The sequence below is a fragment of the Hirundo rustica genome, chromosome 6 (genome assembly GCF_015227805.2).
Source record: "Hirundo rustica isolate bHirRus1 chromosome 6, bHirRus1.pri.v3, whole genome shotgun sequence".
Taxonomy (NCBI): domain Eukaryota; kingdom Metazoa; phylum Chordata; class Aves; order Passeriformes; family Hirundinidae; genus Hirundo; species Hirundo rustica.
The window spans coordinates 27,538,556-27,563,478 of record NC_053455.1 but is presented as its reverse complement, the minus strand read 5'-3'; the positions used below and the strand labels follow the sequence as shown (position 1 = coordinate 27,563,478).

At 40.9% G+C, this 24,923-nt stretch overlaps 1 protein-coding gene across 2 annotated transcripts; it reads left to right on the top strand.

Moving 5' to 3' along the window:
* Positions 1 to 3,174: 3,174 nt before the first annotated feature.
* COCH (cochlin) lies at positions 3,175 to 23,847 on the top strand. Of its 2 annotated transcripts, none has more exons than XM_040067511.2 (11): positions 3,175 to 3,295; positions 3,381 to 3,425; positions 8,766 to 8,922; positions 14,096 to 14,229; positions 15,386 to 15,451; positions 16,293 to 16,337; positions 16,430 to 16,577; positions 17,543 to 17,646; positions 18,980 to 19,206; positions 20,911 to 21,427; positions 22,098 to 23,847. In XM_040067511.2, the coding sequence occupies exons 1-11, from the start codon at positions 3,271 to 3,273 to the stop codon at positions 22,271 to 22,273; spliced, it is 1,644 nt and encodes a 547-aa protein (XP_039923445.1). In that variant the 5' UTR covers positions 3,175 to 3,270; the 3' UTR covers positions 22,274 to 23,847. The 2 variants fall into 2 exon arrangements, with proteins under 2 accessions (XP_039923445.1, XP_039923446.1); XM_040067512.2 differs by having other exon boundaries at positions 3,189 to 3,295; positions 15,389 to 15,451.
* Positions 23,848 to 24,923: the final 1,076 nt, after the last annotated feature.

Here is a 24,923-nt window from a genome sequence, read left to right as displayed (position 1 = left end):
GCTTCATTAAATACTACTGCATGCATGCACTTTTATTTACATAAACTAGCGCTTCCCCTGCCACCCAGCACAGAGACCATCAAAAAATCCTATGTTACAGTCTTTGCTTTAGGTGCTGCTTCCACAATCATTTGCTTCCTTCTTCTGGCTTAAATGCTTTTATTTATTTGATGTGTTTTTCCTAAGTGTTTTTCCTAAGATTCTGTTTGTTTTACTAGCAAGACAGCAATTTGGGAACAAAACAAAAACTAATGTTTCATAAAGGAGCCTAACTAAGGTGATGGTGTGAACAAATTGAGACCAATGATGTCAGGAAAAGAGCTGTGTCCACAGGCAAAGTAATATTTGCATGCAGCTCTCTAAAGTCCCTCCAAATCACCTGTCTCTAAGGAATCGAACAGCCTTGCTACGGGTGGCTGCCCAGAGCCAGGCACGTGTGTGTGCTCCACCAGCCTGGCATCAGTTTTCCTGTCTCATACCAGCATTCCTGGCAGCTCCTTAATGCCGTTCCCAAGACAGCATGGTTTCAAACCAGAAAATTCAAGCACAGCTCAGAACCTCTTGAACATAAAATTGCAGGTGACATGCACAAGTCAGTGCCAAACGGTTTGAAGGATGATTAAAGCAGCCTTTGTGAAGAAAGTGTAAAGGAAAGCTTTGTAGGTCTGAAAGGAATGCAGGGACAAGCCAGGAACACAAACCTCCAGAAAACGAAGGGAATCAGAGGAAAGAAATATGTAGAAAGGAAGTAGCAGAGGAGTGCAGTGTGGACGAGTGAATGCATTTTCCCAACGAGTGAACGGCAAGGCACAGGAAGAGTCCTTGCTACCCAAGCGGAGTATAGGGCTTAAAATTTAATTAGCGCTTTCTTCTGTCCTTTTTGATCTTTGTACAAAGCCTTTCTTCACACAAAGGACAGAGAGGTTTCTGTGGGTCTGTGTGGCAGGGCATCCAGTCTCCCTGGGTTCAGGCATTTCCCGTATTTCCCGGCATTAATGGGATGCCTCTCCCTGCTCTTCCTGCCTGTCCCTCGACCTCCGGAGGAAGGTATTCCCGGGACATTTCACTGCGGCAAACACCCCAGCCCGTGTGATAAAAGTTTCTGCGGAGCAATTCGCCCTCGCCACCAGAGAAGTTGAAACATTAGCCCAGGACTAGGCAACACCATCTCCCCCGCGCCGGCCGGGCTTAGCTCCCGTTTGCGCGGCCTCCGCCGGCAGGGCCGGAGCGGCGCTGGCACCGGGACGGGAGCGGCGAGGCGGAACGCCCGCTGCCATCGCCCCCTGCCCGCCCCTCGGCTGCACAGGGTTTTTCTTTAAAAATATAGATTGAGCAAATGTCCTTCCTCTCTTAAATACCTCAGCTCTAAGGAAATGGGCCCGAGGGTTGCCACAAATATTGTGCCGAGTAGAGCGCACCTCCCCGCACGGGAGGAGAGCTCGGGGAGACGGCTTTTGGCCGCCTTTGTCACGGAGGAGAGGTGTGACCGACCCGCCCGAGGGCACCTCTGGCTGCGGAGGGAGCGGGAATTTCTTGACAAGATCTCGGGATCCTGAGAAGCTGAGAGAAACGCCAGCAGACGTTCCTGACATCTTCATCATCCGCCTCTCATAATTTTGCATTTGAGATGCTCCCTTAGGAGAAGACCCTGTCATGAAGAAAACATTGCCACTTTTATCCTGTGTGGGAAGCACAAAAATGTGCTCCTGGGACCATCAGACCTGTGGGGGAAAGGAGTATCGTGTTCTCACCATTTCTGTGCTCTGCTTGAATTAAACTCCGGAAAAGCAATAAATTACGAATAACTTACCCGGCCATACTTCCTATTTTGCTCTTACGGGCCACGTATGTCTGTCTGAACAGATCGCAGAGTTCTCAAATATATTTATTTTCAATAAATAAATACCAAGAGATATTTCACAAGGGGTGAAATATGAGGGAAAAAAAAAAAAAAAAGAAAAACAAACAAACAAAACAAACAAACCGCTAAAGTGAGTTGCCCTGAGCAGCCGCCTCCCAAAGCCGGTCGCTGTCAGGGCTGGCTGCAACGCCCGCCCGCACTGAATTTTCTGCCCCTGCAAATCCTAATTCCTATGAAATCCGAAATCTTATTTATATGTAAAAGATCATTTCGGGAACAGGTGTCCCAGCAGAAGTCAAACAGCGTACGCTGTCGGCAGGCACAAAATGCGATGTTAAGGCATTCGTTAAAATGCAGGCACCTCTGTCCCGTGCCCACGATTCCCAAGTGACCTGTCTAGAGCGCATCAGCGCCAGCCGGTCCTTCAGAGCACACGTGTGTGTGTGCATCCAGTTGTGGAAACGGATTAGGCTGTAAAGCGGGGGTTTGGTTTGATTCGTTTGGGTTCCAGTTGGTTGGTTGGTTAGGTTTTAGGGGGGTGGTTGTTTGGGTTTTACTGCCTTTTTTTTTTTTTTTTTTTCCTTTTCCCTTTATTTTAATCTAAGTCAAGTTTTACTTATATGAAAGGCAGGCACCTGCAGTATTTGCGCTAACGTTTCAGACCAAACGGAAACGATACCCGAAAAGCCGGTTCGGGCATTTCCACCTCTTCGAATGATTCCGTCAGGCTTAAATCCCCCGCTTCTCGCCGCTGCAGCGCCCAGCGGGACCGGGGACGGCTCCCGCACTGCTGCAGCCCGGGGCGGGCGCGGCGAGCTCGGCAGCCCCTCGCAGCCCCTCGCAGCGCTCATGGCAGCTTTGTCCCTTCCTCAGCTTCCAGCAAGGGGCAGAGGTTGCGGCGAAGCAGCTAACACCTCGCTCGCATTTCCCAAGACATCTGGAGTAAAGACACCTGACTCGAGCTGTCGGAGAACCGCGGGTGGAAGGGATATCCAGGGGTGCGCGGGCAGGGGCGGGAAGGCAAACGCAAAGGCGCTTCGCCGGGCACGGGAACGTCCTGACACGGCCACCGCCCGTCCCGAGCGGGCGAGTCACCGCGCAGGGGGCGAATGGCTGCACCCGAGCGCTCCGGGAGCGCCGCGCCGGGCGGAAGAAGCCCGCGGGGGGCGCGGCGGGGGAGGGACGGCAGCACCTGCCGGGCGCGGCGGCGGAGCTGCCCGGCCCCGCGCCCTCCTTCCCTCCCTCCGCCCGCCCCAGCGCTCATGCGCCCGCCGGAGGTTTAAAGCGGGAGCGGCGGCTGCCGTGAGCCGTGCGGCTCGGCGGAGGAGCGGGGCAGCGCGCAGGGCACGGCGCCGTGACCCGGCCGGAACGCCGCTCTCCCGGGCTCGGCTCTGGGCTGCCCCGCCGCCATGTGGCTCTCGGTCCTGCTCCTCGGTGGGTACCGCGGGCGGCGGCGGGGCGGAGCAGCGCCCCGACCCGACCCGACCCGACCCGACCCACGCTCCCTGTCTGTTCGCAGGCGCCTTCCTGCTCTCCGGCCCGGTGCGCGGCAGCGACGCCTCGGGTGAGTTGGCCGCTGTCCCCCTCCACATCCCGGGGAGATTCCCCCCTCGGAGCGTCTCTGTCCGCCGGGAGGGTGCGCGGAGCCGGCCGGTGGAGAGGGGCACGGGGCGTGTGTGGGAACGCTTGCAGACGGGGCTGAAAGCCTCCTGGCCCGGCTAAAGCAGCGCCGAGGCGATGAGTGTCCACGAGTGCCGGTAGCAAGAGTGAGTGGGAGCGTGTTTGTGTGTGTTATAAAGGCGCTCGTACAATGCTTGGAGAACTTGAGGATCTCTGGCGTATTTTAGACCGTGGAATTGATTAAAAGCGTTTTAGACCTGCCCTGCCGTTATTTCGACCTGGAAAGCAAAAGAACGTGCTTAGCAGGGTATGGCAGGGACTGCCTGCTGTACCATCCTGTGTTGGACTGCATCCTTGCTGCTGGAGAGCAGGCTCTCCTAGAACCAGAATAAATCCATGGGAACCAGGAGCCACGGGAAGCAGTTGGAGAAGTGTGACAGAAGGACGCGAGCAGTTTGTCTGCCCCTTTCAGTGGAACCTTTCACCAAAGGAGGACGGGAGCCTCCAGAAGAACGTGTTTCCAGATGCAGGCCTGGCCTGCAGAGGGTGAGTGACCCCAAGCTTTTCTGAATGGTTGTTAACGACTTCACAGTTATTCGGAATCGGGATTTGCTGCTTGTTTTGTATCCTATCAAAGATTCGGAAAATTCTTTTGTGCTAAACTGATAACTGATATCTGTGACAGGAGTGCTATGACTAAAAAAGGAAAAAAATGCACAGCAATGGAAGAGTGCTCTCTAGCCCCAGTTCCCATCCCTTTTTTATTTTACAGGTGCATTACAGATGAAGTGCTGACAGTCTGGCAGGAAACAAATGAAAATTTTCTGGGATGCTTCCTTCAGGGCTGGAGAAGCCTCTGTAACCTGAAGGTATCTGGAACCAGCTAAAATAGCATTGATGTGAACGGTTTCTATAAGATACTGCCTCTTACCCTTATTCTGAGCCTAAATTTAGCAGCATTTGGTTAATGAACTAGAAACTTGCATTTATAAAAGTGCCTAAGTTCTGTTGTTCAAAGTAATGAAAAGAGCATAAATTTCCTCAATAATCTACTGCATTTAGGCTGTAATGTTTGGGAAGATCTTGGAGGATCTTTCTCTATACTCGTGCTGGAATGGATACGAATGCTGCCAAGTTCAGCAGTCCTGGTTGCCCCGCACGAGGCTCTGCGGGTGGGTGAACGCTGCCGTGTGATGGCAGGTGGCCTTACGCTGATGAGAAAAGGGCAGCTCTCAGATTGACATGAACGATGTAGCCCCGGTTTCTCTAAATCCTGTTGCCCTGTACATATCCAGATCAGGATATGTACTAAAGATTTACATGAATTACTGTGCAATCTGTGAACATATTTTCCAAAATATGAACAAGTGTAGGTTTACTGGTATGTCTTTTTTTTTTTACCAACTATTGATAATCCTTGTATAAGACAGAAAAAGCAGACTTGTTTGATGCCTCAAAATAAAAAAATACCTAAAATCTTTCTATTTCAAAAAAAAGTACTAAATACCAAAAGAATAGGGATGTACTTGTCTATATTACAACTCATAAAGCTATATTTTGTAGTAGGAATCCTATTTTTAATTTTGTAATAATGTACATAGAATTTATTTTTTCCTTTGCATAAATAAACTGCTTTCCTGAAGCAATGCATGGAAGCTTCAAGATAAGAAAAGATCAGATTTTGCCTGTGGGTTTTATTTCCCTAGAATAACTTAAAGCAGTAGATCCTGCTAAAAATTAAGTCAGAACTTTTGTAGATTGACATAAGAAGTAGCTATTCATAGCAAAACCAGAGTACATGGGAAGAGGCACCAAAAAGATGTAAATTGATGGAATTATTGAAAATATGATTGTTTCAAGAGAGAAGTGAGTCTTTGTTTTTTGTTTTTTTAGGTCAACAATGATGGAAGACATTCATCCCTACACTTTAAATATGGCCTAAATCAGGAAGAATTACAGTTCCTTTTCTTTGTACCTCACTCTTGTAGGGTACTCTGATGTAGTGTGTTTCTGTGAAGCTTGAAGAGTGTGTGTCTTGACAGGATGGGACAATAGTTGTTTTATTGAAGTTCTAAAGGCCTAATGGAATGCAACAGAGCATAGGTCTCATGTCTTCACCAGAGTACAGAATGGGTAGGAGTCTAGAACTGAATCCTCTCCTGCAGATTGTAAGCTTATATTTATTTCTTCCAAAATTACTTGGATTTAGAGTATTGCACCATGTAAGTATTGAGAGAAATGCCTCCACTGCTACTGCTCTTCCAATACAGTTGTTAAAACATAAGGGTTCTATCTCAGTTACTTTATATGTAGATGCAGCTCTTTGGCTGTTTTTTGCCATGTTGAAGTGTCTTGGATAGACTAACAAAAACAAGCACTTCTTCAATTTCAGTAGTAATGTCATAGATGAAATTTGTGAGAATGATGAGTATGCAAGCTGTCAAAGAACAATATTGTATATTCTGGTGTTCTGACCTCATTAATACATTTTCATGTTTGTGATGAAATCCTTGAAGTTTTATGGGTTGTATGGCAGCTGATGCATAAACAAACAGGGAAAAACAAAAACCACTGCAGACCTGATATCTTAAGTCTTTATTTTGGTAATCAACAAGAAAATTAGCTTTCATTTTGATACTTCACCAAACACTTCCGATGTTAGTCTCCGTTTTAGAGTTACAGCTTAGAGAAAACTAATTAACAGCATAATTTACCTCAAATTGTGTGTTTTTACTTCAGTGCTGAGGTATAAACTGCTAAATCCCCTAGCTACAGCATGTCAGCTCTTCAGTTCACACAGCAACAATGTGCACCCTTCCCTTGGAAGCCTGCCTCTCGTGTAGACAAGGATCATGACAGTCTTTAGGCTGCCAGTACAGAAAAATCCTGTGGCCGGGCTACAATGGATTTCTGTGTTTTGATTGCCAGGGAAAACACAGAAAGATTATTTTTCCCCCTCATCTTCTGTGCTATGCAAAAGCCTGCCACATGACGGTAATTAGTAAGTACCTGGTGATGAGGGAAATACAGGTCTCCATGCCATACAAGGTTTGTTAACCAGACACATCTAATTACTGTCTTTGTGTGCACAGCCAGCCAAGGAATTCAGTCTAGTACATTACATTAGAAGTGACAGGAGTTAAAACTTCCCGTGGCGTCTTGCACTTTTAGAGGCTGGAAGAATGTTGCAGGGTGAGAGGCACAAGCAGTGCTGTGAGAGCAGAGATTACCAGTGGTGCTTATTGCAGTTACTCCCCCAAGGACTTCCAGCTGCTGCTAGATTTTGATGGTCTTGCTAGGTGTCATTTGGTGGAGACTGCTTGTTCAGTGCCCAGTAATTAGCAAACACACTTGCAGAACTTCCATGAAAAGGATTAGGGGACTCAAACAGCAAAGCAAATTGGCTTCTTCTAGCATACCAATACAGCACTTTTGACAATGAAAATATGGAGCTTCTAGGTATAAGCACTGATTCTGCTTGTTTTTTCCTTCTTTTTTTTTTTTTTTAAGGCAATTAAATAAGACTAAGCATGGCCAGGATGTGAGCAGTTAAGACTAAGTCCTGAAAGAAACGTTTTTATTTCTTAGAGTACTTGAGAATCAGATTAAATCATTTTAGTTCTTGCTAGGTAGACAGCTTTTATTATCTCAAAGGGAAATATAAAGAAGTTCTTACTGTTTTCTTTTCTTCTTACTTCAGCATATACAAGTCCTGTATTTGTGCTAACAAACAGCAGCCACGATTTTTCAGGAAGATGTGAGTAGGTAGTTTAACATTGTTTCAGCATAGCATTAATGACTATTGTATATAATTAAGAGCAAAACTACATGCATAATTGATGAATGTGTGTGATCAGTTTATGCAGTCAGAATGAAAATACGTGCTTCCCACTGCATTTCTGGCTGCGGCCGTTGTGCTTTTCAGCTCTGAAGTCAGTGAGATTAGCTGGAGGTATCATCTTTTCCATGCCCTCATGAAGAACAGCATGTGTTCTGAGTCCTCGCATTTATAAGCAGCATATGTTGGGGTCAGGAAACACCCCAGGGTAAGAAGGAAAGTAGTGGGCAGAAAAGCAGGTGAGAGATAGATCGCTGATCCCTGAAACATGCAATCCTTGGCATGTAATGCATGCACTGCTACCTTGGCCAGCCTCTGCCAGCTTTCATCAGTGTTAACACTGTGCAAAGGTAGGATTCCAGGTGCATTTAGAAAAGGTTCTTGCACCTTCTAGGTGCTAGGGCAAGGTGTGCCTTAGGAAGTTCAGAATAGACAGCCAGGCATGGGTTGGACTTATGCCGCTGAATCGATAATGATCTAAGCCAAATCTCAATTTGCTGTGCAACAAACCAGGGGATTGTGTTACCTTGTGTAGTAGAAGGATGGTAAGTTGCCATGCAAGATAAAGACCTCAATGTTTTCAAAAGAAAAAACATCAGTTTGCCAAGCGAAATAGTGTACTGATGTTAATCTGTGTCTGCATACCTTCACTGCACACAGGCAAGCACAGTGAAAGCTTAATGATGATAATCTGGAGAGCAACTTCTGAAAAAAGACAGAGTTCTACATAAAAAATGCATGTGCCTCAGCTGAATAAATAACTTTGGTATCACTGTATGAATCTGACTTTCCTCTGCACAATGATAACAATGTAAACATCACTGTAATTAATTGATACCAATGTTCTAGATGTTACTGTATTACTGGAGCGAGGAGATGGTTGTTCTTTTTTCTTTTTTTTTTTTTTTAACACTGGCCTCAGTAGGATTTATTGCAAGAGGCTAAGGGAAATGCTGCTGTCAACTTGCTTCATGAATGCCACTGGAGAGAAGATTCAGAATTTCCCAAGTGACTCATAGATATCTTATGGCTGGAGATTTCTTTGGGGATGTCAGAGTGATTTAAATTCTTCCTTGGAAAGTGCCACCTGCATCTGTGGTCCATCAGCCCTCAAAGGTCTTCCTCTTGCCCTTCTGCCTCTGCCGTAAAGTTACAGATGTGAATTGCTTTTCCATGTGTAATGTTCTTTGGATAATCTTTTAATGTTTTTTGTTCATGGGAGGTTTTTTTTCTGTTACTTTTTTCCCCGTAAGTAATTTTGAAGTGTGTGCTTCCTTGTCATAATTGTACATTTGTAATCTCTAAAGACATCTTTGTAGGCATTGTACCTAATTTCAAATTCAGCTACTGCTTCAAACTTGGAAACTGTAGAGACATCAAAAAAAAAGGAACCCCAACAACAAACCCTTAAGATTTTCAGGTCAAAAGTTCTTCTTTTCTCTTTAGCTTCTACTGCTATCACGTGCTTTACAAGAGGACTTGACCTTAGAAAGGGGACAGAAGATGTCCTTTGCCCAGCAAACTGTCCTCTGTGGCAATTTTATGTCTTTGGGGATGGAGTTTATGCTTCTCTTTCGAGTGTCTGTGGAGCTGCTATACACAGGTAAGTGAGATCATTGCTAACCCATGTGCTAAGCGAGTTTATATATATATATATATATATAGTCTTTGCCACACTTAAAAACCTTAGCCATTTGATGCCGTCATAGCAAAAATCTCTCTGGACCTTGGGTCCTGTAAACTAAACAGGAACATCATTGGGAGAAGAGAAAAGAAAGAAAAACCAGAATGTCTGTGCTACTCACAAGTTATCTGAGTTGCGTTTGAGTGTTCCTGAAAACTGCTTTGTTAACTTTCTCTGAAATGGCCCAGCATTGTCCACAGATGGCCTTTCACTGTAAAATCACTTGTATCACTGGTAGATATGGAAGAATACAGTATAAATAGTAACTAATTGAAGAATAAAAGCAGATTCACTTTCTGACTTTTTAAAAAGCTTGCATCAAACAAATTGTTTAAAAGAAATGGAGGAAAAGTGGTTTCAATATTTTTTTTAGCATCAAGCAACAGAAGAAAGCTCTTTCATAATATATTGATGTGATGCTGCGGCTATCAGAGTATTTTTTATGTTAAAATATCCACAACCATACACTTAAAATTTTGCAAAAATATAAATGGCTAGAAGATAAATGGGGAAAATAAAACTTTCTTGAGTTAATATTCATTGCTTGACACTTTCAATGGCATAAAAAAACATTCCAGGCGTTTTAAATAATATTTAGGGGGCTGTCATTACTATCTAGAATCTTACTTAAAGTATCAACTAAAATTTTAGAACTTTTAATAACACTTCCAAAATTTGGGCTATTTGTCCACTATTTAAACTCCTAAGTAAACTAAAATGAACTTTTTCTAAAAAAAATTGAGGGGTTTTGAGAAGAAACTCTTGAATTTCTCAAATGCTGTAAAAGAATCTAAGGGCTAAGGTACTGTACGAGGAGTTAGAAGGACCTTGGGAGGTATTATGGGTGTCTGTTTCTATTTGTTTTTAAAGCTGAAGAGTTTGTCTCATATTTACATGTTTCCATGTGTATTTTATTGTGAGACAGGCTTCCTTCTGATGCTTCCGTATAAAGAATTAAAGTCTCCATTTAGTGTGTTTTATGAGTCTTCATGGGTGTTTAAAAAAATTACACTTTGGTTCTTCACTCTTCCTAGTTAAGGTATATAAAAAAGGTTTGTGAAAGATTGTCTAGATCAAATGCAGGTAGTGACTTTGGATTTGCTTCTTTAATTTTTTTTATTATTATTATTTTTTGAACTGATGAAAACTGAGATTTTAAATTTTTTTTTTAAGGCAATGTTTGTATTTAGTGATGTAGCCATATATTTTAACATTCCATTTCTTATCAAAGATGTCTTTAAAGAGAAAAAAGCTCTTGCTGTCAAGGCCTTTTTCTAAAGAGATTAAAGAACTGAACATTTTGAAAAGACACACAAGTTCCTGACCAGTTCAAGTAGGCAGTGTTGTTGAGCACCCCATGCCAGGGCTGTCTGTGACTGACTGTTAACAAAGTCCCACCACAAAAGCTGCTGGGGCTCAGTTCTGGCACAGCTGGGAAATACTTCTACAAAAGGAAGAGGTACAAGAAATGGAAGATGCATATTTCTTTCCATAATTTGCATAGTCTTCACCTAGACAATAAAGCACAATCTCTATTTTATTATATTTCACTTCGGTCTGCACTGAAGCCTGTACCTTATAAACTGTGTGTACTGATCTCCAGCCCAGATGCATGAGACTATAGAAAAATCCATACTTTTCTATAGTAAGAGCCAATGTAAATTGTACTACTTGTGAAATATGCAACTGTTTTTATAAAACCTGCATCTAACAGTCTCTCTTCACAGACATTGTGAGAATAATGAGGGCTCTAATAGCAATGAAGGGATTAAAATATACTCACCTTTGTAATCTGTCTTCTAGACTGGATTTAAATTAATCTTGAGTCTTTGAGTACGGTAGACTGTAGTAAGGTGTTTTGAAAAAGAAGACTAAAGGTGAAAAATTATCTGTTTAGGAGAACTGCTCTTTCTGAAGACTGCCTTTAACTTGGGGGCTATTAGTTCTGCTGGCCTTTGATACTCAGAACAGAATTTGCTACGTGAGAACATTTTGGTGGCTTTGCTGCACCTGTTAACAGCCAAAACTAGTCCTAGCGAAAAAGGATTGATGCATGGAGGAGAGGCAGTAATTGTTTAGTTCTCAGCTCATTTCAGTGCAGGCTGCAAAATCCAACAAAAACATAGAAAATATTTGCTCCTTCTTGCCCTGTGTTGCAATATTTAAAATCCATATTGGCATGAAAGAAACTTCAAGAAGATATTCCCGATAGGTGATTGGAGTTTGCCATTATTGTGACGTAAGTAGATTTGTGCTTGGAAAATTTTGTAAGTTTCTTCTAAGCACTCATTTCAAAGCAGGTGTACCCTCCATTTCACTGCCTGGTGAGTGCAGATATCTCTGAACCTTTAGCATCACTGTGTCCTGGCCCTGTGTCATCTCCCATGTGTCAGACAACCACCCAGCATCTCAAGGAACACCAGTTGGGGGACCACGGCTCATTTCGTTTTTTAAACTGAAAATAGTTGTGTGAGCATGGGTCTCTTCCCCCTTCCACGTACGCTTCAGTTGGCGTGCTGGGTCCATATTGGGGCTGGATTCCTTAATTTTATATAATCAAATAGTGATTAGTCCTCTGAGTCCTTTCATGTATTACATAGCATTTTCTTGCATTAATAACTGCATTGTTCCATTGCTATGCATTTAATAATGCAAGAAAATGCTTTGTAATACATGAAAATAATTCAGCAGAATTCAGCTACTAATAATTCTGTGTACTGCAAATGAATAAGCTTTCTGCCTGTTTAGCTTGTTATATTTGGCTTTTTCTCTCATTTTATGTGTAATTACTCTCAGGAAACAAAATATTGATTTAATATTATTCTTTTTCTGGGCAGAGGGATAAAAGATTTATTTGTTGAGGGAAGAATGGAGAACCTCCTACCAAGCTGACACTATGTAGGCATGAAGAACTGAGTTAAATCTACCACTGAGTGATTAATTGGATTAATAATCAGAAGGTCAAATGAAGGACTAAGTTTTCAGCTTGTGCAGTTCTGTTCTAGTGCCAGTTCCACTACGTGGAGACCTAGCCCAGTGTGGTAATATTTAGATGTTAAATAGACATGTAAATTTTTTCATAACCTTGCTAACTTATCAAAGGGTGAAACCAGTCCTCATTAAGCATTGGGGTCCCAGAACTCAAGTCTAACAATAGCATATCATGGTACTACTAAGCTGGCCAAAAAGTGCCCATAAACACAAATGGCACCTGAATTGCCCCAGTGTTTGCCAGAAGAATATTGACAAAAATGTTGTCTGGCCAAAGGGATTTCTGAGCAGCTGCAGATCCCTGGAAAATTTTGGTATCAAGCCTGCTTCTTCTGCTGAGCTTCTTTCCTGCCAAAACCAGTAGGGATGCAGAGAAAACAGAAAGAAAGGAACAGCTTAGGGGTCCAGAGGATGCTGGCATGAAATCCTGAGCTGCTCCATATCAGTGATTGATGACAGTCAGGCAGCAGCAGGAGACCAGTCTGGAGATGGGGAGGATAATTCTTGAGGTGATGTAGAAAGGCTGACTATTTGGAAGGAGTTTGCAGATGGTGATAGTAAGAAGGAAAGATGGGAATTCAGACAATTCAGCTGTCTTGTCTAAAGTCCCTGAGGACAAACTGACTGCAGTTACATCTGTAAGGCTCACCTCCCATGGCCACAGGACTCTGTGGTCTAGGCATCACTTTTGATGTGTAGACTCCTTGAAAAATTAATTCAAAATTCAGCAACACCCTGTATCTCTTTCTCCAGTAGTGCAAATGAACAGTTCTTGCACACTGGGGAATAATAATTAATTAATTGGATTAATATTAATTAAATAATTAATAAATTTATTTAATAAATAATTAATTGAATTGAGGAAGTGCATGGGGATCTTAAAAAGCTTCCATTTAATCTGGTGATTTATCTCAGTTCAGATTTTAAAGTATGTTTTAGATGAACTTCCTGTATTTTATAAGACATTTCTGCTATACTTGGCTGGTATACTTTCATTCATTAGCTGGTGTGCAGTGAGGTACTGGATTACTGCCTTGTGTGTCTCCTTTTCTGTTTAATTTGTTTCCATTTTTGAGTGAAAAATACCATTTGGGTATAAATTGTGGGTCATTATTAACAAGCTAAGCAAGAGAATGGACCAACAGCTTTCACATGAAGTCCCTGTTATGCAGCACTGGCATATAACATAATGAGCAGGGAAGTGAAAGCTGTTCCTGGAAAATCTGCTGAGTTCCAGTTTAATCAAAACAGCCATGGCATGCAAGTCAGTCACATAGGAGCAAAGCACAGCAGTGAAAAGCAAAGCAGATTACAGTGGCATAAGCCACAAGAATTATATATATATAATCACAGTTCAATTTAGAAATGTGAGCCACATCCATGAAGAATTAATGTCTTTTAACAGCAATCCACATAGAATTTTATGTGGAATTTGCTTTTGCCCAGATAGCCAGATCTCATATTATCCGAAATACATGTAAAGTTTTCTAAACTCTGATCTTGATTATTCAACTTTCACAATATGTTAAATCAGATTAAGCCAGGTTGTCTTTTCAAGCAGGAAGCCAAAAAGAATCACAAAGGCACATATTGCTGTGTTTAAATAGTTTTGAAATAATTGCTAATCTCCCATAGAACTGTACCTGCCCATGTACTACAAGGCATCAAGTTTTGCTCCCTCTTAGAGAAGTTCAACTTTGACTTTTGACCTCTAAAAATAACTTTTCTTTCAGTAGCACATAAAAAGAAATCTGACTGTTCTGATGCTTCTTATTGTCACTTAGGAACTGATATGGCCTGAAACATCACTGTTCTGCATTACTCTAAATGACAGAATTTTAGGCTTTCCTGCCTTTTTTTTTTTTTTTTTTTTTTTTTTTTTTTTTTTTTTTTTTTAATAAATCTGCGTAATGCTCTGTAGAGTAATTTCTCCTAAAGTCTTTTCAGCAACTTAGAGATTGTTCTAGCCTGAACACAACTGCCTGCCTCTATTGTACCTTTTGGGAAGGTTGGTGACAAAAACTCTAATGATGGTATTACCTGTATTGCATTTTCTTGTGACTAAAATATCTGATTTATACCAACCCTTTTTGAACCTTAGTGGGGTGATTACCAACGCAGGAGGAGCAGTAAGGGTACGGACTCTCCCAGGACAGGAAAACTACCCTGCTGTAAATGCCAATGGGATCCAGTCTCAGGTGCTCTCTAGATGGGCTTCATCTTTCTCAGTGACTGGTAGGTGGATTACACTTTTTGTTAGGCAAACTACATTTGAAGCTCTGGCAGAGCTGTAGGACACTTCCACTGTGATTCTGTATGCATAAAGAAGGTGATTGTTATCTGATGTGTAGCAACAGAAGTTTTCACTTCTAATTCATTATTTTAACTTAATTTTTCCTCAATTACCTAAAGGAAAACTATTCCAGCTAGAGTAGCTAGTCTGTAACAGAAGCTGATACATAAAAAATGGATCAGTTATTTAGAATATAATGACATGGTAACAGGCAGTTGACAGTTCCATGACAGTTTAAGTAGATCAAAGTCAGTGCTTAGGACCAAAGTCTGGTCCTCCTGCCACTTCCAGCCATTTAGTTTTTTTCCTTCTCTCCTTTGTCAGGCCCTTCGAATACCTTGTGCAATGTTCCGTGCAAAGAGAACACTGACCCTCCAAATATAGTAATAATGTCAACTTGCACGTGATGTGGTCATTAAGCTACAGTGCAGTGTAGTGGTTTTTTCCAGAAGTTTTTGCCCTCATTGTTGTGGCAGTTGTTAATTATTAGCTGCCTAATTGTAAGCCAGTTGTCAGGCCTTGCCACTCAGGTGAGGCTAAACCGCCCTCGTAAAATCATATGCAGAAGCATATCGGCTGTATATGTTGTTGTGGTTTCATAATTATTGAAGCATGTGTGTTTGCTGGTATAGAAAGTTTGTGAAACTGATCTCTGCAATGTGTTTTTACTGTTTACACAGCTAAAATTTAGCCTACTATATCTAAGATACTGGTACTCCTTGTGTAGTGCCCATTGCAAGTTGCTAGCTAAGAACTTGGAATTACTGGTGTTTTTGGTGAGGGTGAAGGTGAAATCCAATTCTCCAGATCAAATCCTCACTTTATCAGCCAGAAGTAATGGCTACTACAGCTCAAAACCTCTCATCAGATATATTTGCTGTAATTACTCATCAGCTGCTGTCGTTTCAAATGCAGAAATTAATTACCTGTAAAATAAGGACTGCAATACTGGATCACACCAAGTGTTCATCTGGGCTCATATCCTACTCCCAGAGTAGCTAATGGCAGGTGACAAAGAAAGGTTATTGCAGCTACAGTAATCCTTCAAGCACCTTCATCTAAATACACTAAAATCCAGTAAAAGTACTCTTATTTTAGCAGGTACCAAGAGCACAGTTCTCGAAGCAGTTGGACGATCGGTGTCAACAGCACGTCCTGCTACAGGTACGTGCCCTCCGCAGCAAGGGAAGCCCCTTGAGACAGGGTGCACTGCAGCGTGCGAGTCCCTGGCTAAAGGAACGTGTTTCATATGCTTCATTTATTTTTAAAGAAGAGAACAGATGCAGTATCTGGGTTTGCAGAGAATCTTTCACCATAAAAAAAAAGAGGAATCGTGTAGTCTTGGAGATTGAGTCTGATCTCACTAATGTTCCTGCAAATTAAAAAAAAAATGGAATTTTTTTGAAAAGTAATGCAGATAAAACAAAGGAAGGTAAGAGTTCATGAGCTCATGCAATGTTCATTCTTTTTAAGTGATGGAGAAGACAGTTAATGCATTCTTTCTTACAGAACTACTGAACAGCTGTCAGGACATGCATGGCAGAAATTTAGTTGTTATGTGAATTTCACCACAGAAAATGCTGCATTAAACCCTTTTTATGAAGGCTGGTGATGTTTAATACTGGACTTGCATGTTGTTTGTGAATAGACCACCTGGTTTACAGTTTAAGTCAGGGTTTGCTTCCAAGCCATTAAAACTCCATTGTACAGCAGGGTTGCTAACTGAGAAACAGCAGCACTTGGGAAGGTGAGGTACAGAATTCTACCCAGCTTTGCACAACTCAGTCATCAGTCAGACAGATGTAGAAAGGAAGGTTAAGCTGTTTCATATGAAGAATATTCTCCAAGGAGCAAAGCAGTAGTAGCACAAGTTTAATTAAACTGATTGACAGTTGCTACTGCAGATAGATTGCACTGTAATTCTTGAAGTCAGAGCTTTTTTTGTTTACTTCAATCCATTCATCTTCTTGTTCTTAAATGATCCATGCTGTTTTTTTCACCAAAGGTAAAAGACCTAAGAAGACTCTTGACAAAAAGACTGGGAACAAAGGTAACAGAAGAACACACAGATTTAACTTTTGCAAAGCAGAATCCTAACATGTATTTGGTGTTAATAAGTCTAATTATTTTGGATGTTCACAGACTGTAAAGCTGATATTGCATTTCTCATTGATGGAAGCTACAATATTGGCCAACGTAGGTTTAACTTGCAGAAAAACTTTGTTGGAAAAGTAACTGTAATGTTGGGAATTGGAACAGAAGGGCCCCATGTTGGAGTTGTACAGGCCAGGTAAGAACAGATCTACACAAAATATAATGGATTAATTGGTACGAGAAATCAAATAACCTATCACTTCTCATTTTCCAGAACAATATCACTCAGTAATGGCTGATGAATAGCAAGGGAAAGAAACTCTTGAGCTGTAACACTGTTTGCTCTGTGCTATGTTGCGGTGTACTTGTGAGAGGAAATGACAAATCTGAACATCTGTCTCTGATATTTGATATTTGACTAGGGAGCAGCTGGACTTTTCAAAGCCACTCTGCTGCAGCTTTGCATTGCATCTTAGCAGAACAGCAGGAAACACCCTGCAAAGGAGAGATGCCAGTTTCTAGAAATTGTGGAGAGAGAATAATCCCTAATGGCTATGTATATGTACAAAACAAAAACCTGTTCTTACCAACTGAAAAATATTACAGCTGATGTTTTTCAAATTGTAATTGGTCACCTGTTTTTGCTTTCTACTGTAAATTAAAAATGAAATCTGGGCACAGAATACTTAAAGTCTTTAATTTCTTAGTCAGTAGCTAGCATACCTTGAACTTCTCAAATAAAAAAATTCAAACTGCATTTTGCAGGATTTTTTTATAAGGAAGGTATTTGTCATATAAATAGTAGAAAACCTGCCAATTATCTTTTTTTTGGCATATCATTTATGCCAAGAATATTATTATTATTTTTAATTACACAGATGCATTTAGTTTAACTGGCATGTTCATTTTTTCCTTTATGTATTTTCAGCCTATTGTTTTCAGCTCTCTGATAATCAGGCTGTCCTTAATTTACCCATTCAGGTAGATAATTCCTCCTGCTAAAGATTGCAAGACTTATTAAACAAGGAGCATACTTACATTTTTAGTATTAAAATCCAGAGAAGAATATATATTATCAAGAGCAAAATTATTCCAAGTGTGTTCTAGCTTGCTAATGCCAGTATGAATAGTGAACTTTATTACTCTGTTTTATTTTTCCAGTGAACATCCAAAAATTGAATTCTATCTGAAAAACTTTACTGCTGCAAAAGAAGTTTTGTTTGCCATAAAGGAATTAGGGTTCAGAGGAGGTAATTCCAATACAGGTGAGTTCATATTCCTCCTAAACCAGAAATTATTTCTTTATGTATTTTTTTATATATAGGTATATGTGTGTATATATGTGTATGTGTAAATGCCGAAGTTCTTACAATTCACACAGGTCAGAAAGTGAGCTATGATGCCACACTTGCCTTAATCAACTTCAGTGATTTTTCCACTAGAAAATTGCCACATCTCACATTTAATTTCTGGAAGTTAGGTGTGCTTATTACACATTTTATTACAGTACAAGTGTTTATGCTTGTATAAATGCTTCCTGCATTTCAACAGTTATTGACTTTCCACTAGTAACAGAATGATATCTTGAGACAAATTCATAAAAGGATTAGAGTTTCTTTCTTGTTAGGTGGCTAATTAAAGAGTTAATCTAGGAGTGGTAAGTGGTTGGAAGAAGACATCATGGTTTAGCCCCAGCCAGCAATCCAGCCCCATGCAGCTGCTGGCACACTTTCCCCCAGTGGGATGGGGGAGGATTGGGAAGAGGAAAATGAGAAAATTTGTAGATTGAAAGAAGGACAGTTTATTAGGGAAACCGAAAGCCACTCACACAAGCACAGCAAAACAAGGAATTCATTCACGATCTCCCATGGGTAAGTAGGTGTTCAGCCATCCCAAGGAAAGCAGGGCTCCAGCCCACGTTCATGCCAACTCTCCAAATGTCCCCTCACCCTCATTCTTCTTCCCACAGCTTTATATGCTGCCCATGACACTGTCTGGTGTGGAATATCCCTGTGGTCCATTGGGGTCAGCAGCCTTCTTGCTGACAGGGTGGCACAAGGAGCAGAAAAGGCCTTGGCACTGTGCAAGAGCTGCTCAGCAATAACAAAAGCGTCCCCCTATTATCTACAGAGTTTTCCATGCAAATACAAAACTCAGTCCCTACCAGCTAATCTGAAGAAAATTAATTATCACAGACAAAACCAGTCAGACATTGAAACTAAGCATCTAATGACATTGCATTTCACAAGCTAAATTTAGGTAGCTCCTGAACTTTCTTCTTTCCAATCCATTTGGCAGGTACTAATATACCTACTTCCTAGCAGAAAACCAGACCCGTGAGCAAAAAAAACATCTCAGGGAGTTCTACCTCAGCTTTATCTGTGGGGTTTTTTTGGAGGGGAGGAGTGTTGATTTGGGGTGATACATTTTTAACTTTGAGGTTGCCCAAACTTCCTTATCAAATTTCCTGGGGCACCAATTCAGTGCTACACTGGCTTAGTCTTGTAGCTATAAGATAAATCCTGCACAATTTCAGATGGAAAGCTGATCCCAGAATGTACCATCATTTCTTCATATCCTTTTTCTGTTCAAAACAAGGGAAAGCTTTGAAGTACACAGCTCAGAAATTCTTCTCTTTGGAAAATGGAGCACGGAAGGGAATTCCCAAGATCATTGTAGTGTTTCTGGATGGCTGGCCCTCAGATGATCTGGAAGAAGCCGGCATAGTGGCCAGAGAATTTGGAGTCAATGTGTTCATTGTGTCTGTAGCAAAACCCACAACAGAGGAGCTGGGAATGGTACAAGACATCGGGTTTGTTGATAAAGTAAGAAAGAATGTCATTATTTGGTTTTCAGTCATGAATATCATTCTGGAGAATTTACTTTACAGTAAAATTCTAATGAACTAATATATGTGTATATAATAACTTATATGGATGTATAGACATAAAAATATTCTTTCAAACCAGCTGATTAAATTATCCCTGCTCATAAGTGATTTAAAAGACTAGCAGAAGGAAGGTTAAAGTAGCACTGCAGATTTTTCCCTGCTGAAGGGGCCACAAAAAGGTATCATTATCCTCCCAGTTCAGAAGCTTGGCCAAGTTGTAGCTCCTGGAATTTGTAATTGCATGAAGACTCTCGGTGCAGGAAATTCCCCTATCTCAGGTACGGTTGAATGTGCCAAAGCATTGAAATGCTGATATGATACATTCTCTCTCCTGAAAGGGCAGACAGGGAGGTGCGTATTTCTTATCTGCTCTGTGGATAATTATTTACTTGCTTTAACTACTAAGAGGACAGAAAATATGGAAAAACATATCCTAGCAAGTCTGGGTACACAACTTTGATCTTGTATGCAGAGTGGTGGGTCTTGTTCCTTTTGAGTTAGGGCAGGAATTCAAACAGCGATCACCTACTCTCACATGAGCTTTCTGATCAGTAGGTCTTTACTTACTCTGCAGTGAAAAAACTGGTCATTTTACACAGGGAGGTTGTAGACGTCTAATTTCAGCAGAAATGGCATGAACAGAATGAAGCTCTGCTTCTTCTGGGGATAAGATCTCTAGCTGCTGATCCCAGAGGTATTGCAGGCAGGTCCAACCCTCGCACACTTACAGAAGCACCGTAGAGTGGTTTGGGTTAGAAAGGACCTTAAAGGTCATCTAGTTCCCACCCCCTTTGCCATGGACAGCGATGCCAACCAATAGACCAGGTAGCTCAGGCTTGGCCTTGAACACTTTTGGGGATGAGGTATCCATGACACAGAGTAAACTGTGTCAGTGCCTCACCATCCTCACAGTGAAGAATTTCCTCCTAATATCTAATCTAGATCTCTCCTCTTTTAGGAGATCTCTTTCCCTTGTACTATTGCTGTCTGTCCCTGTGGAGGCACAGAAAGGTGGCTGAGGCCTGTCCTTCCCTTCTCCATTTTGATCTTAGCCAGATTAGTCGGAGAGCTGATTTTGCATTTAACCCCTTTCTCAGTTGCCTTGTACTTTACATGCATCTGATGCAAGCTAGGGGAAAAGAAATTTTATTCTGAATGACCTGGAGCTATATTTCTACCCAACTCTCTCTGTATTTGTATCACGCTATAGATTAAAAATCCAAAGGTCCTACCAAGTTCAAAGGGAAAACACAGAGGCTACTTTTCAGTGTATAAGCAAAAATACAGAAATTTCAATCCTTTGGCTATTTAGTGTCATGATTGAGTTCACATAAACAAAACAAAATTACAATTTTCAGTTGTTGCACTTCTTGTGAATAAAGCGAAATAATTTGAAAGCTTTCTGAGCCTGGGGGGCAGGGTTTATTACTAGATAAAATAAGCTGTACTACAACTTCCACTGACTTTGAGTGCAGATGTTTCAATTTCTTTAAAGACAAGCGCACAAACCCCCATCCTAAGCTCCCACCACGAGGCTTCATTTCTAACCTGCTTTTGAAAGAAAATTCATAGGTGTCTGAGTATTACCCATTCACCTGCTCTGTTGGCATTCACCCATTCCGTTCATGTTTTCAAACAGGCGGTCTGTCGGAACAACGGCTTCTTCTCTTACCAAATGCCCACCTGGTTTGGTACTACCAAATACGTAAAACCTCTCATCCAAAAGCTGTGCTCACACGAGCAGATGTTGTGTAGCAAGACTTGCTACAACTCTGTCAACATTGGCTTCCTGATCGACGGTTCCAGCAGCATTGGAGAGAGCAACTTCCGCCTCGTGCTTGAGTTCGTGAGCAACGTGGCAAAAGCTTTTGAGATCTCTGACATCGGCTCCAAGGTGGCAGCCGTGCAGTTCACCTACAACCAGAGACCCGAGTTCGGCTTCACCGACTACGTCACTAAGGAAAAGGTTCTCTCGGCCATCCGCAACATCAGCTACATGAGCGGGGGCACTGCTACTGGAGATGCCATTTCTTTCATAACCAGGAATGTGTTTGGGCCAGTGAAAGATGGACCGAACAAGAATTTCCTCATTGTTCTGACTGATGGTCAGTCTTATGATGATGTTAGAGGACCTGCTGCAGCTGCACAAAAAGCAGGTAAGTTACGTATTTTGAAAAGCGGCGAAAGTTGATCAATCCTATTTCTGCTGCACTGCAAATGTTAAGGTTTTAAAGTTTGCAAAGTATCATACTTGCTTTGAATTCAGAAAAATGTAAGCCCCTAGGAACTGTTTTCCATTAGGGTGAAAAAACCCCAAGCTACCAGTATTACAGAGTCAGGTATGACCAGGCTCACTTGCAGCAGCTTAGGGATCAACATCTACCCAGTCTCATTTCCCTAAGCAGCAGAGTAAGAATGATAAGCCAAGTAGCTCCATCATCATCTAGGAAGGGAATAAGATGTTGTGGCCAAAAAGCTCTTTTGGGCTGATGTTGCTTGAAGTACAGGAATATAAAGTATACACAAAGGAACCAAACCTACTTTCAAAATAATTTTACTTGTGTTTCAAGAATGACATTGTAACTGCTACAATCCTATGTGTCACTACAAGAACAACTCAGCCATTAGCTCTTATGATATTTCCTTCAGGATTTTTCCTGAGACAAATATAATTCCTGGTATTTAGTGGCAAAATGTAATTATCTTTGACAGACTGCAGGTGTTGAAACACGCTTTTCAAATCCACATAGATTCATTAATGCAGAAATGGCTGGTTTTCTTGTTATCTACAGGCAAAATGGTATCTTTTTTATTTCCTTTTTGTAGGAATAACAGTCTTCTCTGTTGGTGTTGCCTGGGCACCTCTGGATGATCTGAAAGACATGGCTTCTGAACCAAGAGAATCACATACTTTCTTTACCAGGGAGTTCACAGGCTTGGAGCAGATGGTTCCTGATATTATTAGAGGCATCTGTAAAGATTTTTTGGACTCTAAACAATAAAAAAGCTGCTGTTCACTATTACTATTTGAAACTAAAAATCATGAAATTGAAATGATCCCTCTAAAGTACAGATGTTTTATTCTTGTATATGTCATCAAAATACAGAGGAAGAAGAAGGTCTACTTTTTGTTTCTGTAATCAAAGATTCTTGTGAGCTTGTTAGAAGTTGTACTTGATACTGAAGTGCAGAATTTGGCCAAGAGTTAATATTTCCAACAAGCATACAGCATCCTGAAGTTTAAAGCTTTGCATATCATGCACTTAAGAATAGCAGATACTCAGAGGAAATAATACACCTCTGACTTTTTTCTGCCACTTGCTAGATACCTTCTTACAAGAGAAAAATAACTCTAAATACAAGGTACTACCTTCTATAAGCTTTGTGTAGCTTACAATTCTGTATCTTTTCAAAGAGTTCTACTGATAACATGCAGTACTTTCAGTGCTCCTGTTGTGCAACATCCATTATTGCCAGGCAGCTTAAGAAAAGATATGACAGATTGTAACTGAAAGAGTCTATTTGTACTAGTTGGGGGTTTTTGATTATTCCATCGGAAGTCATTTAACTTCTACCCACAGATTTCTGTGGATCTATTTGGTTGGTTCTTTTGGCACAGAATTTTAAAGGTATTTAAGGCACGGTAGTTCTTTGAGGATCTGGATCCTAACGTATTAGCTACTACTACTGCTTTCTGCATCACTGAAGTCAACAGTGATATTCCAAATATAACTGACAACTGGGTGTTTCCTGTCTGCTGCCTTGTACTGTCTTGATTTGACAAAGTTGCTATTGGCCAGACAGAGACAGGAATCTTGCCCAAGAGATTATATTAGACCACACAGTAGGAACTGAAAGCATTCAAATTCAAGTCCAGAGGTATCTTAAACCTAATGGATTTATATCAGATTACATGGTCAGAAAAGAAGAGCGTAGGCAGACACATTAAGTGGGATTTAGTAGTTCACAGAATAACAACTTCATAATGGTAGTAAAACCATTTTTACAGATCTGTGACGTTTTCTACAGATGAAAGAATAGTCTTCTTGAAAAAGGCTTTCATTTGATTATATACCTAGTAATGCTGATACATTTATATGCACACATATGTGGTTAAAATGATGTGATATTCACCAAGTTATTTCAGAGTCCTGGTGTGAATAACATACTCCAAATATTCTTTAGAAAATAAAGGTGGTTTGCAAATAAAATATATAGTAGAAAACAAAACAGCACCTTCCCTATCAATCTGGGGTTTCCCTATTTTCCTCTCCCCCACTATTGATTGTAAAATTTCTAGTAGTTATGGAGTGGCACAGAAGGGATTGTATTCATTGGGCTTTTGCTGTGCACTTTTTAATAACTTATAACTGGCTATATATTACTCTAAACATAAATGGCAAAGATGCTCTGTATTTTTCTAGTAATTGTTATTCTTAATTTTGTTATGTATTTATAGATAAGAGTATTATGCTTTTGCTGTATAATTTCATATGCTGTATCAACTTTGTGCAAAAATTTAATTAATTTAGTTTATAATCTTTTTATAGAAATACATATTGCAAGAAAACTGGGACTGCTGCTATCTGTTTTAATATCTAGTAACACAGAAGTCTTTTTATGATGACCCTCATATAGTATAGCTTGAGTAAGTTGTATGTGATGCTTCCTAACTATATTATCTTAAATTCCAGATAATTCTCAAATAATGAGGGCATTATTTTTACAAATATTTTAATTTGAATGAGTCAATATCAAAGTTTTAGTCATTGTTCATATTAGGTAATATGCTAGATAAATAATCTGAACACAAATTGTGTGTTGGCTGATAGAACCATGTTTTCCTTCCTACTTAGCTTTTGCTATTGCAAAGAAATAGGCTGTCTATGATTAAATCATGCCATTCATTCATCTGACAAAAAACAGGCTTTCATCCCTGGGACACTGAAAGCTGTAGAGCTAAGTGGCCACATAATTCCATTTTACAAGAATGGTGATGCCATGTTACTTGCACCCTTCACATGCTCCCATTACACTCAGGGAGTATAGAAAATACTTTCTGAAGACACAGTATTTATGTGCCAGCAAGCATTTGTGAGCAGTTTCCATCTGAGGAAAACATTGGTGGGATAGGGATAAAAGAGATGCCGAGGCAGGGTGGAAAGGATGGGGACTGTGCTGTAAGAAGGTGGCACATTTGGAGGAGGAACAGCATGGTTGGTAGAGGGTAGCAGACAAGGGTTGAAACTCTGGTTTTTTAAACAAGGTAAGTAAAGCCACAGTCAAGGATTTTATGCTGACAGACTAAGCAGTACAAAGAGCGTGAAGAGAGCTGCACCCACCATCAGTTATGCAAACTCCAGTGGGAAAAACTGCTGCAGATTTAGGGCTGTCAGTCAAGAATTTGATCTGCGGGGGATAATTCTGTTCTCTTGTGAGACTAATGAAAACCATTGTAAAGGAACTGGACTCAATGACCTTTAACAGGTCCCATTCAACTGAAACCACTTTGTGATTTTCTATGCTGTATTTCCCTGAACAGTACTCAGACTCAGGGGGCCTCAGATTTGCAATCCCAGTCCTGATGACATATCACATAAAAAAAAAAAAAAAAAAAAAATAGGATTCTTTCATTTAGAAAAGAGTAGAAAA